Genomic DNA, 13,456 nt, shown 5'->3' with positions numbered 1-13,456 from the left:
TGGCGGACACAGAAACAATTTTATACGGATACTCTGCCTAGTGCCCTGACTGTTCCAACCCTGATTGTCGCAGGAGCCGTTCTCTGGTGCCTGTATAAGAAAGGATATTGTAAACACATTAAGTCAACACAACCAACTGTCCCGGAGGCACAGCCCGAGGGTGAATTTCGACAAGAGTAATGTCAGGCATGGTCCACCGTAGTGAAATACACTCTTTAATTGATATAAAGTTTGTATTGTCTAATGTTCATTTACTATTATTGTTATGTATCAATGTATCTAATCATGTAAACTATTGGGAAAGATAGCTACTGTTCTAGCATTGTTATCTGGGATTAGTGTAATTATCTTTTGTGGTCTAATATTTTGGGTAAAGAGACTAGAGATTACCACTGAAGGTAGGAAACCTTAGTTTATTTGCTACTGAAGCCCACCTCCGCAAACTTTACTGACACAATCCCTGGGGTAGTGTTTCAGAACCTGCCTGCAGATTCAGCAGCCGCCACCATGTCCCTCCTTCCTGCCGTCCCACCTGAGGGAACGGCAGAGTATCCAACGCAGCGCGGCGACCTGGGCTGCCTCGCTCTCCGTCAGTGGCACATCGGCTACCCCATCCCAGCGCCGCACCTGACCCACAGATTATTACTCTGTTTATTTTTCACAGATTGTCTATATTATATGTGGAAGATATACCGTCAACAGTTAGAACTTTGTGTTTAACCAACTGCAATCAGCGTCCCTACACAGAAGCAAATGCCTTTTATGTTACATTATGAACATGTTTTAACTTTCTATTATCTGTATATGAAGCAATTGTTTAGGTTGTTAGTGTTCCAATAAGTCATTAACTATTATTTTGAAGCTATTGACCATAGAAAAAAAATGGTAAATAATTAGAAACTACCTCTCAGTTTGAGAATTTCCATCTTCATATTCTGTTTATGTTAACTATATTTGTAACAAATTAGTTAATTCTACAAAATAAAAGTATTCAATTGACAATTACTACCTTCATATTTTAGTTTATATTCTGGAAACTGGTTCCACTATGTAGCAACGAGTTTAACGTTTGCCAAACACAAACAATTACACATTTCTAGAGGCACATGTTACCTTCAAAGGATCTGTGGGGATTCAGTTCGGCCAGCATCTACACTTCTGCTACACAGTGTTTAGCGTTGCAAGTATATATGATTGGAATGAAGTATTACAGATTCTGTTGATGTTATGAAACTTTGGACATACTTTTAACTTTTTGTGCTAAGATTTACATTCTGACACAGTAATGATGGGAAATTATTGTATTGAATTGTGTGAAAAGATCAATGTCTCTAAATGTTTTACGATTTTGATCACCAAACTCACCACAATCTTCCTGTATAATATTTTTTTTTGAAAAGGGACTTTATGTAGTTGTAAAACCACTCTAGTATACATCTGTGTTTTTGTAAAACCTAAAGTCACCCCCTCCCCCCATTTTTTGCAAATATTAGCACACCCGACCAAGGTAGCAAATTTTTTCCTTTTATCAACGAGCAACAACTAATTTTCACCATAAAAGCTCGCTCCCACAGAAGGGGAAGGAGATGTATAGGTGCTGACAGATTGCGTACGGGAGCCCTTTTCTTTTATTGAAAATAAAGGGATTTTTTTTTTTGAAATGTCTGAGTTATGGATGGCAATGGATCTTCACAAAGCCACGCACGGACCCTGGGTTGGTGACATCAGATTTTTCCAGTATGTGCCGCTATCCCACGACTTTTTCACGTAATCGACGAACAAACAGCCTTTCTGCTGATGGGGTGACGCTTAGGGAAGCGTCGCTTGCCTAGCCAGAGCTCCTACAGCAGCCAATCAGAAAGGTCCAGGAGATCACGTGTGAGCGCCCACCGCGCTGAGCTGCACGGTCGAGGCGGGTCGATCGCCCTCTTTTACTGACAGGCCCCCGACGAGATCAGATGCATCAGCCAGTTGCCTCTGTGAACTTTTTTTTGTGGTTTTAGGGCGCACAACTTCAACGGTCATTAGCGCCCAGACTACGTTAGGAATGCACCGCGAGTCACAAGTTTAAAACAGCAACGAAACGGAAAACACGATAAAAGACAGACTGACAGGCACAGGATTAAAAAAACAGCATAATCAAATGTCCTTAGAGAGGGTTGTCAAGTTGATAAAACGAACGCGAGCAGCTGCTCGTGGGTCATCCGCTAAAATGGCATCTAGAGTACATGGCAGGCCAAGATCAAGACGCAGTGTGTTAAAATCCGGACAGGACGTTAAAATGTGGCGGACCGTCAGCAATTGCCCACAGGGGCAGAACGGCGCCGGCGCAGCCGTCAGCAGATGGCGATGGCTGAACCGGCAGTGTCCAATTCGTAACCGGGCCAAAACGCCCTCCTCCCGCCGAGAAGGGCGTGAGGAGGACGTCCAAGCCGCGGGAAGAAGTTTAAAGGCCCGAAGCTTGTTGTCTGTAAGTGCAGCCCAATCGGCATGCCACAGCGATAAAATGCGCCGACAAATTACCCTGCTACAATCTGACGAAGGGACACAACAAGAAGCTGTCCGAGGCTGGAGGACCGCAGCCTTGGCCGCGGCATCTGCAGCTTCGTTCCCAGGGATACCGACATGGCCAGGAACCCAGATAAAGCTAACCGGAGAACCGACGTCCACCAGCTGCTGAAGAGAGCGTTGGATTCGGTGTACGAAAGGGTGAACCGGATACGGATCACTGAGGCTCTGGATGGCGCTCAGGGAATCGGAGCAGATGACATAAGCAGAATGTCGGCGGCGGCAGATGTAAAGAACAGCCTGGTAGAGGGCAAACAGCTCAGCTGTGAAGACCGAACAATGGCCGTGGAGCCGGTATTTGGAACTTTGTGCCCCAACAATAAAAGAACACCCGTCCCCGTCATTGGTCTTAGAGCCATCTGTATAAATGTAGGTCATATTAATGAAATTCGAACGAAGTTCGACAAAACGGGAGCGGTATACCGAACCGGGGGTAACCTCCTTTGGGAGCGAGCTGAGGTCAAGGTGAACGCGGACCTGAGCCTGGAGCCAAGGTGGCGTGTGGCACTCGCCCACTCGAAAGGTTGCAGGGAGTGAAAAATTAAGGTGTTGAAGGAGGCGACGAAAGCGAACTACAGGGGGTAGCAGGGCAGAGACATACAACCCGTATTGACGGTCGAGAGAGTAGTCAAAAAAGGAACGAAAAGACGGGTGGTCGGGCATTGCCAGTAGCCGACAGGCATACCGACATAGCAGTATATCGCGCCGGTAGGTGAGTGGCAATTCACCAGCGTCAGCATGAAGACTCTCGACGGGACTAGTATAAAACGCTCCGATCGCAAGTCGTAAACCCCGATGTTGTATGGAGTTGGGGCGGCGTAAGATTGATGGCCGTGCAGAGGAGTATACGAAGCTTTCATAATCCAGCTTGGAGCGGACGATCGACCGATATAGGCGAAGTAGGACGGTTCGATCCGCTCCCCACGACATACCACTGAGAACACGGAGGACATTTGGAGAAGGGGTACAACGGGCAGCCAAATATGACATGTGGAGACCAGCTAAGTTTCCTGTCAAATGTAAGACCTAAAAATTTTGTTGTCTCCACGATTGGGAGAGCAACGGGACCGAGTCGTAAGGACGGTGGGAGAAACTCTTTGTAGCGCCAGAAGTTAATACAGACCGTCTTCTCGGCAGAAAAACTGAAGCCATTGGCGACACTCCAGGAGTAAAGACGGTCAAGAGAACGCTGAAGAAAGCGCTCCAGGAAACATGTACGCTGCGGGCTGCATTAGATGGTAAAATCGTCCACGAAAAGGGAGCCTGATACATCAGCTGGGAGGCAATCCATTATTGGATTGATCACGATGGCGAAGAGAGCGACGCTCAAAACTGAGCCCTGTGGCACCCCATTCTCCTGGCGAAAGGTGTCTGACAGGACAGAACCCACACGTACCCTGAACTGTCGATCCATTACAAAGGCACGAATAAAAAGAGGGAGGCGACCGCGAAGGCCCCATGTAAGCATGGTGCAGAGAATGCCTGGCCTCCAACAGGTGTCGTAAGCCTTCTCCAAATCAAAGAACACAGCCGCGGTCGGGCGCTTCCGCAAGAAGTTATTCATAATGAAGGTCGACAAGGTAACCAGATGGTCAACAGCAGAGCGGCGCCTACGAAATCCACATTGTACATTGGTAAGTAGGCGTCGAGACTCGAGCAGCCAAACCAAACGAGAGTTAACCATTCGCTCCATCGCTTTACAGACACAGCTGGTAAGCGAGATGGGTCGATAACTGGAAGGCAAGTGCTTGTCCTTCCCCGGCTTAGGGATCGGGACAATAGACTCGCGCCAGCATGCGGGAACATGTCCCTCAATCCAGATGCGATTGTAAGTACAAAGAAGAAAACCTTTACCCACAGGAGAAAGGTTCTTCAGCATCTGAATATGAATAGAATCAGGCCCTGGAGCGGAGGACCGTGACCGGCCAAGTGCGGTTTCGAGTTCCCGCATGGTGAATGGGGCATTATAACTTTCACGATTCGAGGAGCGGAAGTTAGGTGGCCTAGCCGCCTCTGCCTGTTTGCGGGGGAGGAAGGCAGGGTGGTAATGAGCGGAGCTCGAAACCTCTGTGAAAAAGCGGCCGAAGGCATTGGAGACATCCTCAGGGGCCACAATGACGTCATTCGCGACCGTCAAGCCAGAAACTGGTGAGTGGACCTTAGTGCCAGATAGCCGGCGCAGGCTACCCCAGACAACAGAAGGAGGAGTAAAACTGTTGAAGGTGCTTGTGAAAGCAGCCCAGCTGGCTTTCTTGCTTTCTTTAATAATACGACGACACTGTGCACGTAATCGTTTATAATTGATACAATTCGCCACTGTAGGGTGGCGTTTAAAGGTGCGTAAAGCACGTCGACGAGCACGTAAAGCATCTCTACATGCTGCGGTCCACCAGGAGACCGGTACGCGACGTGGAGAAGAAGTAGGGTGAGGGATGGAATATTCAGCAGCAGTGAGAATGACTTCCGTGAGGTGTGCGACCTGACGATCGCAGCTTGTGAAGATTTGATCCTGAAAGGTCGCCCTGGGAGAGAAGAGCCCTCAGTCTGCTTTGGAGATGGCCCAACTAGATGAGCACGGAGAGGGTGTATGCTGCAGGAGATGGATAACACACGGGAAGTGGTCGCTCGAATATGTATCAGAAAGTGCATACCACTCAAACTGGCGTGCAAGTTGGGTAGTACACATAGAGAGGTCTAAATGGGAATAGGTGTGAGATGTGTCCGAAAGAAAAGTAGGCTCGCCAGTATTGAGGCAGACAAGATTGAGCTGGTTGAAGAAATCCGCTAACAGGGAGCCCCTCGGGCAGGATGCTGGAGAGCCCCAAAGGGGATGGTGGGCATTGAAGTCTCCAGTTAACAAAAAATGGTGCAGGTAGCTGAGCAATAATTTGCATCATGTCTGCCCTGGTAACAGCAGACGACGATGGAGTGTAAACGGTACAAATGGAAGATGTAAAAGTGGGGGGAGTAATTTGGATGGCAACTGCCTGTGGGCCGGTGTGCAACGCGATGGGATCGTAGTAAATATCATCCCGGACCAGCAACATAACCCCTCCATGAGCCGGGATACCTACCACAGGGGGTAGGTCAAAACACACAGAGGTGTAGTGTGCCGCGGCAATTTGATCGCATGGGCGTAGCTTCGTTTCCTGGAGGGCTACGACGAGCCGACGGTGCAAGCGGAGCAGCAACTTCAAGTCCTCTCGGTTGGAGCGAATGCTGCGAATATTCCAGTGAATAAGTGCCATCGTAAGAAGAAAAGGAAGATGAAAGAAGGGGTCACCTCGAGGGCCGCTGAGGGCCTGGCTTCGAGCGAGCAGTGCCGCCGCGATCAGTAGGCGGACAGTCATCGTCCATTGGGTCTATAGGTTCATCGGCCATCTTGTTAAGATGGCCGGGAGGGGGAGCTTCCTCCGCCGGTGAACGGCCAGATGTTCGGCTACCAGCGGTGCGGCCAAGCGAAACGGATGACGGCCTGGGGCGGCAACCGCTGGGTGGCGCAGGAGAACTGTGCTTCCTATGAGCCTTCTTGGAAGGTCGTTTGGTGGAAGTACCGGTCGATGGCTGGGAGGTCGAGGTACGTAGGAAGTCTGCACGGGACGGTTCCTTCTTGAAGGCCCGTGCATCTGACTTCTGGGTCTTCGTCTTAGCAGAAGCTGGTGAAGGGGCTGGTGTCTGTGGGGTGATGGGAGGAAGAGGAGACGTCGACCGCGCGATCTTAGCACTGGCCGAACGGACGACCGTGGTGCTGAAGGTCAGATCGCATGTCTGGGTTGCCACCTCCCTGGTAGTCCGAGGAGAGGCGAGAACAGTACTGTATTTCCCCGCTGGGAGCAGCGTGGGCTTCCTACTAGCCAATAGCTTGCGAGCAGCCGAGGTGGACACTTTCTCTTTGACCCGAATTTCTTGGATACAGCGTTCTTCCTTATAGACGGGACAGTCGCGGGAGGACGCTGCATGGTCACCCTGACAGTTCACACAACGAGGAGACGGAGGTGGACAGTCCCCCTCATGGGCATCCCTGCCACAAGTGACACATTTAGCCGCATTGGAACAAGACTGGCGAGTGTGATTGAAACGCTGACACTGGTAGCAGCGCGTATGTGTCGGGACATAGAGGCGAACAGAAATAACCTCGTACCCCGATTTGATGCACGATGGCAGCTGAACACTATCAAAGGTCAAGAAAAGTGTCCGGGTCAGTACAAGGTCATTGTTGATCTTTTTCATGACCCTATGGACATCCGTCACGCCCTGCTCAGCGAGGAAAGACAATCTCCTCGTCAGTCAATCCGTCGAGGGATCTAGTATAGACCACACCACGAGACGAATTCAAAGTTTGGTGAGCCTCCACCCAGACAGGGAACGTGTACAGGAGTGTGGCTCGAAGGAGTTTCTGTGCCTGAGAGGCGCTCTTAGTTTCTAGTAACAAGGTACCATTACGCAACCTGATACAAGACTTGACAGATCCGGCTGTGGCATCTACGCCCTTCTGGATAACGAAAGGGTTGACACAGGAAAAATCCTTTCCGTCCTCAGATCGAGAAATGACGAGGAACTGTGGGGTAGGCGGTAGTACTTTTGTCGCTGGGGGCTGGTCATGTTTCCGTTTGTGGGCAGAAGTCGAGAGAGGAGAGAAATCCATTGCGGAGGAATCCCCCATGATTGCCAGCGTCTCCGATGGCACGCTCCTTCCTTATGGGGACCCTCTCAGAGGGCACTCCCGCCTTAGGTGAATGTTTACACCTCAGGTCACACCTCCCGAGAAACAGACGGAGGGACCAATCGGCATGGTCAGAAGGTATCAGCTCAGGCAATCACCCCTCCCTGGGCCTGGCCTTTACCAGGGGGTACGTGCGTGCCTTACTTGTCTACCCAGGGCGAGGAATTACGTGTTACCCCGTCACCGGCTAAGCGTGCGAACGCGTGGGTCGGCCCTCAGGCGCGCACAGGGAGGAAGGAAGAAGAGGAAAAGGAAGAGAGAGAGGACAGGCTGTCTCAAACGCCGAAGCAGAGACCAGAGAAGGCAAGGTAAAGAAGGCAAGGTAAAGAAGGCAAGGTAAAGAAGGCAAGGTAAAGAAGGCAAGGTAAAGAAGGCAAGGTAAAGAAGGCAAGGTAAAGAAGGCAAGGTAAAGAAGGCAAGGTAAAGAAGGCAAGGTAAAGAAGGCAAGGTAAAGAAGGCAAGGTAAAGAAGGCAAGGTAAAGAAGGCAAGGTAAAGAAGGCAAGGTAAAGAAGGCAAGGTAAAGAAGGCAAGGTAAAGAAGGCAAGGTAAAGAAGGCAAGGTAAAGAAGGCAAGGTAAAGAAGGCAAGGTAAAGAAGGCAAGGTAAAGAAGGCAAGGTAAAGAAGGCAAGGTAAAGAAGGCAAGGTAAAGAAGGCAAGGTAAAGAAGGCAAGGTAAAGAAGGCAAGGTAAAGAAGGCAAGGTAAAGAAGGCAAGGTAAAGAAGGCAAGGTAAAGAAGGCAAGGTAAAGAAGGCAAGGTAAAGAAGGCAAGGTAAAGAAGGCAAGGTAAAGAAGGCAAGGTAAAGAAGGCAAGGTAAAGAAGGCAAGGTAAAGAAGGCAAGGTAAAGAAGGCAAGGTAAAGAAGGCAAGGTAAAGAAGGCAAGGTAAAGAAGGCAAGGTAAAGAAGGCAAGGTAAAGAAGGCAAGGTAAAGAAGGCAAGGTAAAGAAGGCAAGGTAAAGAAGGCAAGGTAAAGAAGGCAAGGTAAAGAAGGCAAGGTAAAGAAGGCAAGGTAAAGAAGGCAAGGTAAAGAAGGCAAGGTAAAGAAGGCAAGGTAAAGAAGGCAAGGTAAAGAAGGCAAGGTAAAGAAGGCAAGGTAAAGAAGGCAAGGTAAAGAAGGCAAGGTAAAGAAGGCAAGGTAAAGAAGGCAAGGTAAAGAAGGCAAGGTAAAGAAGGCAAGGTAAAGAAGGCAAGGTAAAGAAGGCAAGGTAAAGAAGGCAAGGTAAAGAAGGCAAGGTAAAGAAGGCAAGGTAAAGAAGGCAAGGTAAAGAAGGCAAGGTAAAGAAGGCAAGGTAAAGAAGGCAAGGTAAAGAAGGCAAGGTAAAGAAGGCAAGGTAAAGAAGGCAAGGTAAAGAAGGCAAGGTAAAGAAGGCAAGGTAAAGAAGGCAAGGTAAAGAAGGCAAGGTAAAGAAGGCAAGGTAAAGAAGGCAAGGTAAAGAAGGCAAGGTAAAGAAGGCAAGGTAAAGAAGGCAAGGTAAAGAAGGCAAGGTAAAGAAGGCAAGGTAAAGAAGGCAAGGTAAAGAAGGCAAGGTAAAGAAGGCAAGGTAAAGAAGGCAAGGTAAAGAAGGCAAGGTAAAGAAGGCAAGGTAAAGAAGGCAAGGTAAAGAAGGCAAGGTAAAGAAGGCAAGGTAAAGAAGGCAAGGTAAAGAAGGCAAGGTAAAGAAGGCAAGGTAAAGAAGGCAAGGTAAAGAAGGCAAGGTAAAGAAGGCAAGGTAAAGAAGGCAAGGTAAAGAAGGCAAGGTAAAGAAGGCAAGGGAAAGAAGGCAAGGGAAAGAAGGCAAGGGAAAGAAGGCAAGGGAAAGAAGGCAAGGGAAAGAAGGCAAGGGAAAGAAGGCAAGGGAAAGAAGGCAAGGGAAAGAAGGCAAGGGAAAGAAGGCAAGGGAAAGAAGGCAAGGGAAAGAAGGCAAGGGAAAGAAGGCAAGGGAAAGAAGGCAAGGGAAAGAAGGCAAGGGAAAGAAGGCAAGGGAAAGAAGGCAAGGGAAAGAAGGCAAGGGAAAGAAGGCAAGGGAAAGAAGGCAAGGGAAAGAAGGCAAGGGAAAGAAGGCAAGGGAAAGAAGGCAAGGGAAAGAAGGCAAGGGAAAGAAGGCAAGGGAAAGAAGGCAAGGGAAAGAAGGCAAGGGAAAGAAGGCAAGGGAAAGAAGGCAAGGGAAAGAAGGCAAGGGAAAGAAGGCAAGGGAAAGAAGGCAAGGGAAAGAAGGCAAGGGAAAGAAGGCAAGGGAAAGAAGGCAAGGGAAAGAAGGCAAGGGAAAGAAGGCAAGGGAAAGAAGGCAAGGGAAAGAAGGCAAGGGAAAGAAGGCAAGGGAAAGAAGGCAAGGGAAAGAAGGCAAGGGAAAGAAGGCAAGGGAAAGAAGGCAAGGGAAAGAAGGCAAGGGAAAGAAGGCAAGGGAAAGAAGGCAAGGGAAAGAAGGCAAGGGAAAGAAGGCAAGGGAAAGAAGGCAAGGGAAAGAAGGCAAGGGAAAGAAGGCAAGGGAAAGAAGGCAAGGGAAAGAAGGCAAGGGAAAGAAGGCAAGGGAAAGAAGGCAAGGGAAAGAAGGCAAGGGAAAGAAGGCAAGGGAAAGAAGGCAAGGGAAAGAAGGCAAGGGAAAGAAGGCAAGGGAAAGAAGGCAAGGGAAAGAAGGCAAGGGAAAGAAGGCAAGGGAAAGAAGGCAAGGGAAAGAAGGCAAGGGAAAGAAGGCAAGGGAAAGAAGGCAAGGGAAAGAAGGCAAGGGAAAGAAGGCAAGGGAAAGAAGGCAAGGGAAAGAAGGCAAGGGAAAGAAGGCAAGGGAAAGAAGGCAAGGGAAAGAAGGCAAGGGAAAGAAGGCAAGGGAAAGAAGGCAAGGGAAAGAAGGCAAGGGAAAGAAGGCAAGGGAAAGAAGGCAAGGGAAAGAAGGCAAGGGAAAGAAGGCAAGGGAAAGAAGGCAAGGGAAAGAAGGCAAGGGAAAGAAGGCAAGGGAAAGAAGGCAAGGGAAAGAAGGCAAGGGAAAGAAGGCAAGGGAAAGAAGGCAAGGGAAAGAAGGCAAGGGAAAGAAGGCAAGGGAAAGAAGGCAAGGGAAAGAAGGCAAGGGAAAGAAGGCAAGGGAAAGAAGGCAAGGGAAAGAAGGCAAGGGAAAGAAGGCAAGGGAAAGAAGGCAAGGGAAAGAAGGCAAGGGAAAGAAGGCAAGGGAAAGAAGGCAAGGGAAAGAAGGCAAGGGAAAGAAGGCAAGGGAAAGAAGGCAAGGGAAAGAAGGCAAGGGAAAGAAGGCAAGGGAAAGAAGGCAAGGGAAAGAAGGCAAGGGAAAGAAGGCAAGGGAAAGAAGGCAAGGGAAAGAAGGCAAGGGAAAGAAGGCAAGGGAAAGAAGGCAAGGGAAAGAAGGCAAGGGAAAGAAGGCAAGGGAAAGAAGGCAAGGGAAAGAAGGCAAGGGAAAGAAGGCAAGGGAAAGAAGGCAAGGGAAAGAAGGCAAGGGAAAGAAGGCAAGGGAAAGAAGGCAAGGGAAAGAAGGCAAGGGAAAGAAGGCAAGGGAAAGAAGGCAAGGGAAAGAAGGCAAGGGAAAGAAGGCAAGGGAAAGAAGGCAAGGGAAAGAAGGCAAGGGAAAGAAGGCAAGGGAAAGAAGGCAAGGGAAAGAAGGCAAGGGAAAGAAGGCAAGGGAAAGAAGGCAAGGGAAAGAAGGCAAGGGAAAGAAGGCAAGGGAAAGAAGGCAAGGGAAAGAAGGCAAGGGAAAGAAGGCAAGGGAAAGAAGGCAAGGGAAAGAAGGCAAGGGAAAGAAGGCAAGGGAAAGAAGGCAAGGGAAAGAAGGCAAGGGAAAGAAGGCAAGGGAAAGAAGGCAAGGGAAAGAAGGCAAGGGAAAGAAGGCAAGGGAAAGAAGGCAAGGGAAAGAAGGCAAGGGAAAGAAGGCAAGGGAAAGAAGGCAAGGGAAAGAAGGCAAGGGAAAGAAGGCAAGGGAAAGAAGGCAAGGGAAAGAAGGCAAGGGAAAGAAGGCAAGGGAAAGAAGGCAAGGGAAAGAAGGCAAGGGAAAGAAGGCAAGGGAAAGAAGGCAAGGGAAAGAAGGCAAGGGAAAGAAGGCAAGGGAAAGAAGGCAAGGGAAAGAAGGCAAGGGAAAGAAGGCAAGGGAAAGAAGGCAAGGGAAAGAAGGCAAGGGAAAGAAGGCAAGGGAAAGAAGGCAAGGGAAAGAAGGCAAGGGAAAGAAGGCAAGGGAAAGAAGGCAAGGGAAAGAAGGCAAGGGAAAGAAGGCAAGGGAAAGAAGGCAAGGGAAAGAAGGCAAGGGAAAGAAGGCAAGGGAAAGAAGGCAAGGGAAAGAAGGCAAGGGAAAGAAGGCAAGGGAAAGAAGGCAAGGGAAAGAAGGCAAGGGAAAGAAGGCAAGGGAAAGAAGGCAAGGGAAAGAAGGCAAGGGAAAGAAGGCAAGGGAAAGAAGGCAAGGGAAAGAAGGCAAGGGAAAGAAGGCAAGGGAAAGAAGGCAAGGGAAAGAAGGCAAGGGAAAGAAGGCAAGGGAAAGAAGGCAAGGGAAAGAAGGCAAGGGAAAGAAGGCAAGGGAAAGAAGGCAAGGGAAAGAAGGCAAGGGAAAGAAGGCAAGGGAAAGAAGGCAAGGGAAAGAAGGCAAGGGAAAGAAGGCAAGGGAAAGAAGGCAAGGGAAAGAAGGCAAGGGAAAGAAGGCAAGGGAAAGAAGGCAAGGGAAAGAAGGCAAGGGAAAGAAGGCAAGGGAAAGAAGGCAAGGGAAAGAAGGCAAGGGAAAGAAGGCAAGGGAAAGAAGGCAAGGGAAAGAAGGCAAGGGAAAGAAGGCAAGGGAAAGAAGGCAAGGGAAAGAAGGCAAGGGAAAGAAGGCAAGGGAAAGAAGGCAAGGGAAAGAGTAAGGAAGACAGTGAGATGGAGAAGAACAAAGAAAGGAACCAACCAAAGAAGGAAGAAACGAGAAGTGAAAAACCAAAAAGACCACAAATGTAGGTCGTGGGACCGTCCGTCTCCGGACGCAGGTGCTAACTACCCCCTTGAGGGGGATGGACTCCTTTTAGTCGCCTCTTACGACAGGCAGGAAGACCTCGGGCCTATTCTAACCCCCAGACCCGCAGGGGGTCGTGCACTTTTTGAGCCCCAGCTCAATCTGTTTGCACCTTAGGGCCGCTAAACTAACATAATGTAACCTGGCTAGGTCAATAAAAGGGAGGCAGTATGCCGACCGGAGTGGAAAAAGTAACACTTGTTCTTTTTTAGACCCCACTTCCACCTCAGCCACATCCTGACATACACAATAAATGATCTAGTAGAATTGTATAAGAAACTGCATCATCTGCGAATAGCCTTAAAGGGCATCAGACACAAAGTAGCAACGCCAGAAGATAGTGAGAATTTTCGGAAGAATCTGCAGAGAATTGATGAACGGTGCAGACTCTGGCAATTGACCCTCAATGAAAATGAATGTAATATATAGGAAAAGAAATCCACTACTGTGCAGCTACACTACTGATGACAAACAGCTGGAGACTGATGTCACCACCAGACACCACACTTGCTAGGTGGTAGCCTTTAAATTGGCCGCGGTCCGGAAGTATACGTCGGACCCGCGTGTCGCCACTGTCAGTGATTGCAGACTGAGTGCCACCACACGGCAGGTCTAGAGAGACTTCCTAGCACTCGCCCCAGTTGTACAGCCGACTTTGCTAGCGATCGTTCACTGACAAATTACGCTCACATTTGCCAAGACGATAGTTAGCATAGCCTTCAGCTACATCATTTCCTACAACCTAGCAAGGCACCATTATCATTTGCTATTAATCTTGTGATGCATGTACTGTCAGACTGATGTTCACCAATCCTGGATTAAAGGTAAGTATTCCAGAAGCTACGTACCTTTTTTTGCTAGTCAATTCCTTGTCATTTTCCAGACCTCACGCCAGCCTGCATGAGCTTAAATGCGTGCCTTTCGGCTACCTGTCATAGTGGATTGGCTGTCTTGCCAGTCCACAACAGACAGTTCTGGATAGTTATACCCAGATATTTTACTGCAGATGCTATCTTAAATGGAATGACAATATAAAACAGATAGTGTGAAAAGCTGGCGCAAGATTCACATTTCCTTAGATTCGTTGGAAGAATTTTAAGTTATCCGTGACGAAATGTGCCACTCTTCTTTGGATCCTGTCTATCTGGTGAGTGAGCATTACAGTGATGCTAAACTCCACTGGCAGACATTACAAGAGATGTGTTGTGCATCAGAGACAG

The 13,456-nt window shown here is 48.9% G+C and overlaps 1 protein-coding gene across 1 annotated transcript; it reads left to right on the top strand.

Moving 5' to 3' along the window:
- The first annotated feature begins 507 nt into the window (after window positions 1–507).
- On the top strand, window positions 508–12,090 carry LOC124719022. Its single transcript, XM_047244693.1, has 2 exons — window positions 508–589; window positions 9,023–12,090. Exons 1-2 carry the CDS (start codon window positions 508–510, stop codon window positions 12,088–12,090), a joined length of 3,150 nt encoding a protein of 1,049 aa, XP_047100649.1.
- Window positions 12,091–13,456: the final 1,366 nt, after the last annotated feature.

This window comes from Schistocerca piceifrons, chromosome 10, assembly GCF_021461385.2.
Source record: "Schistocerca piceifrons isolate TAMUIC-IGC-003096 chromosome 10, iqSchPice1.1, whole genome shotgun sequence".
In the NCBI taxonomy this organism is placed as follows: domain Eukaryota; kingdom Metazoa; phylum Arthropoda; class Insecta; order Orthoptera; family Acrididae; genus Schistocerca; species Schistocerca piceifrons.
Note: the sequence above shows the minus strand (reverse complement) of the source record. Positions and strands in the feature narration are given on the sequence as shown.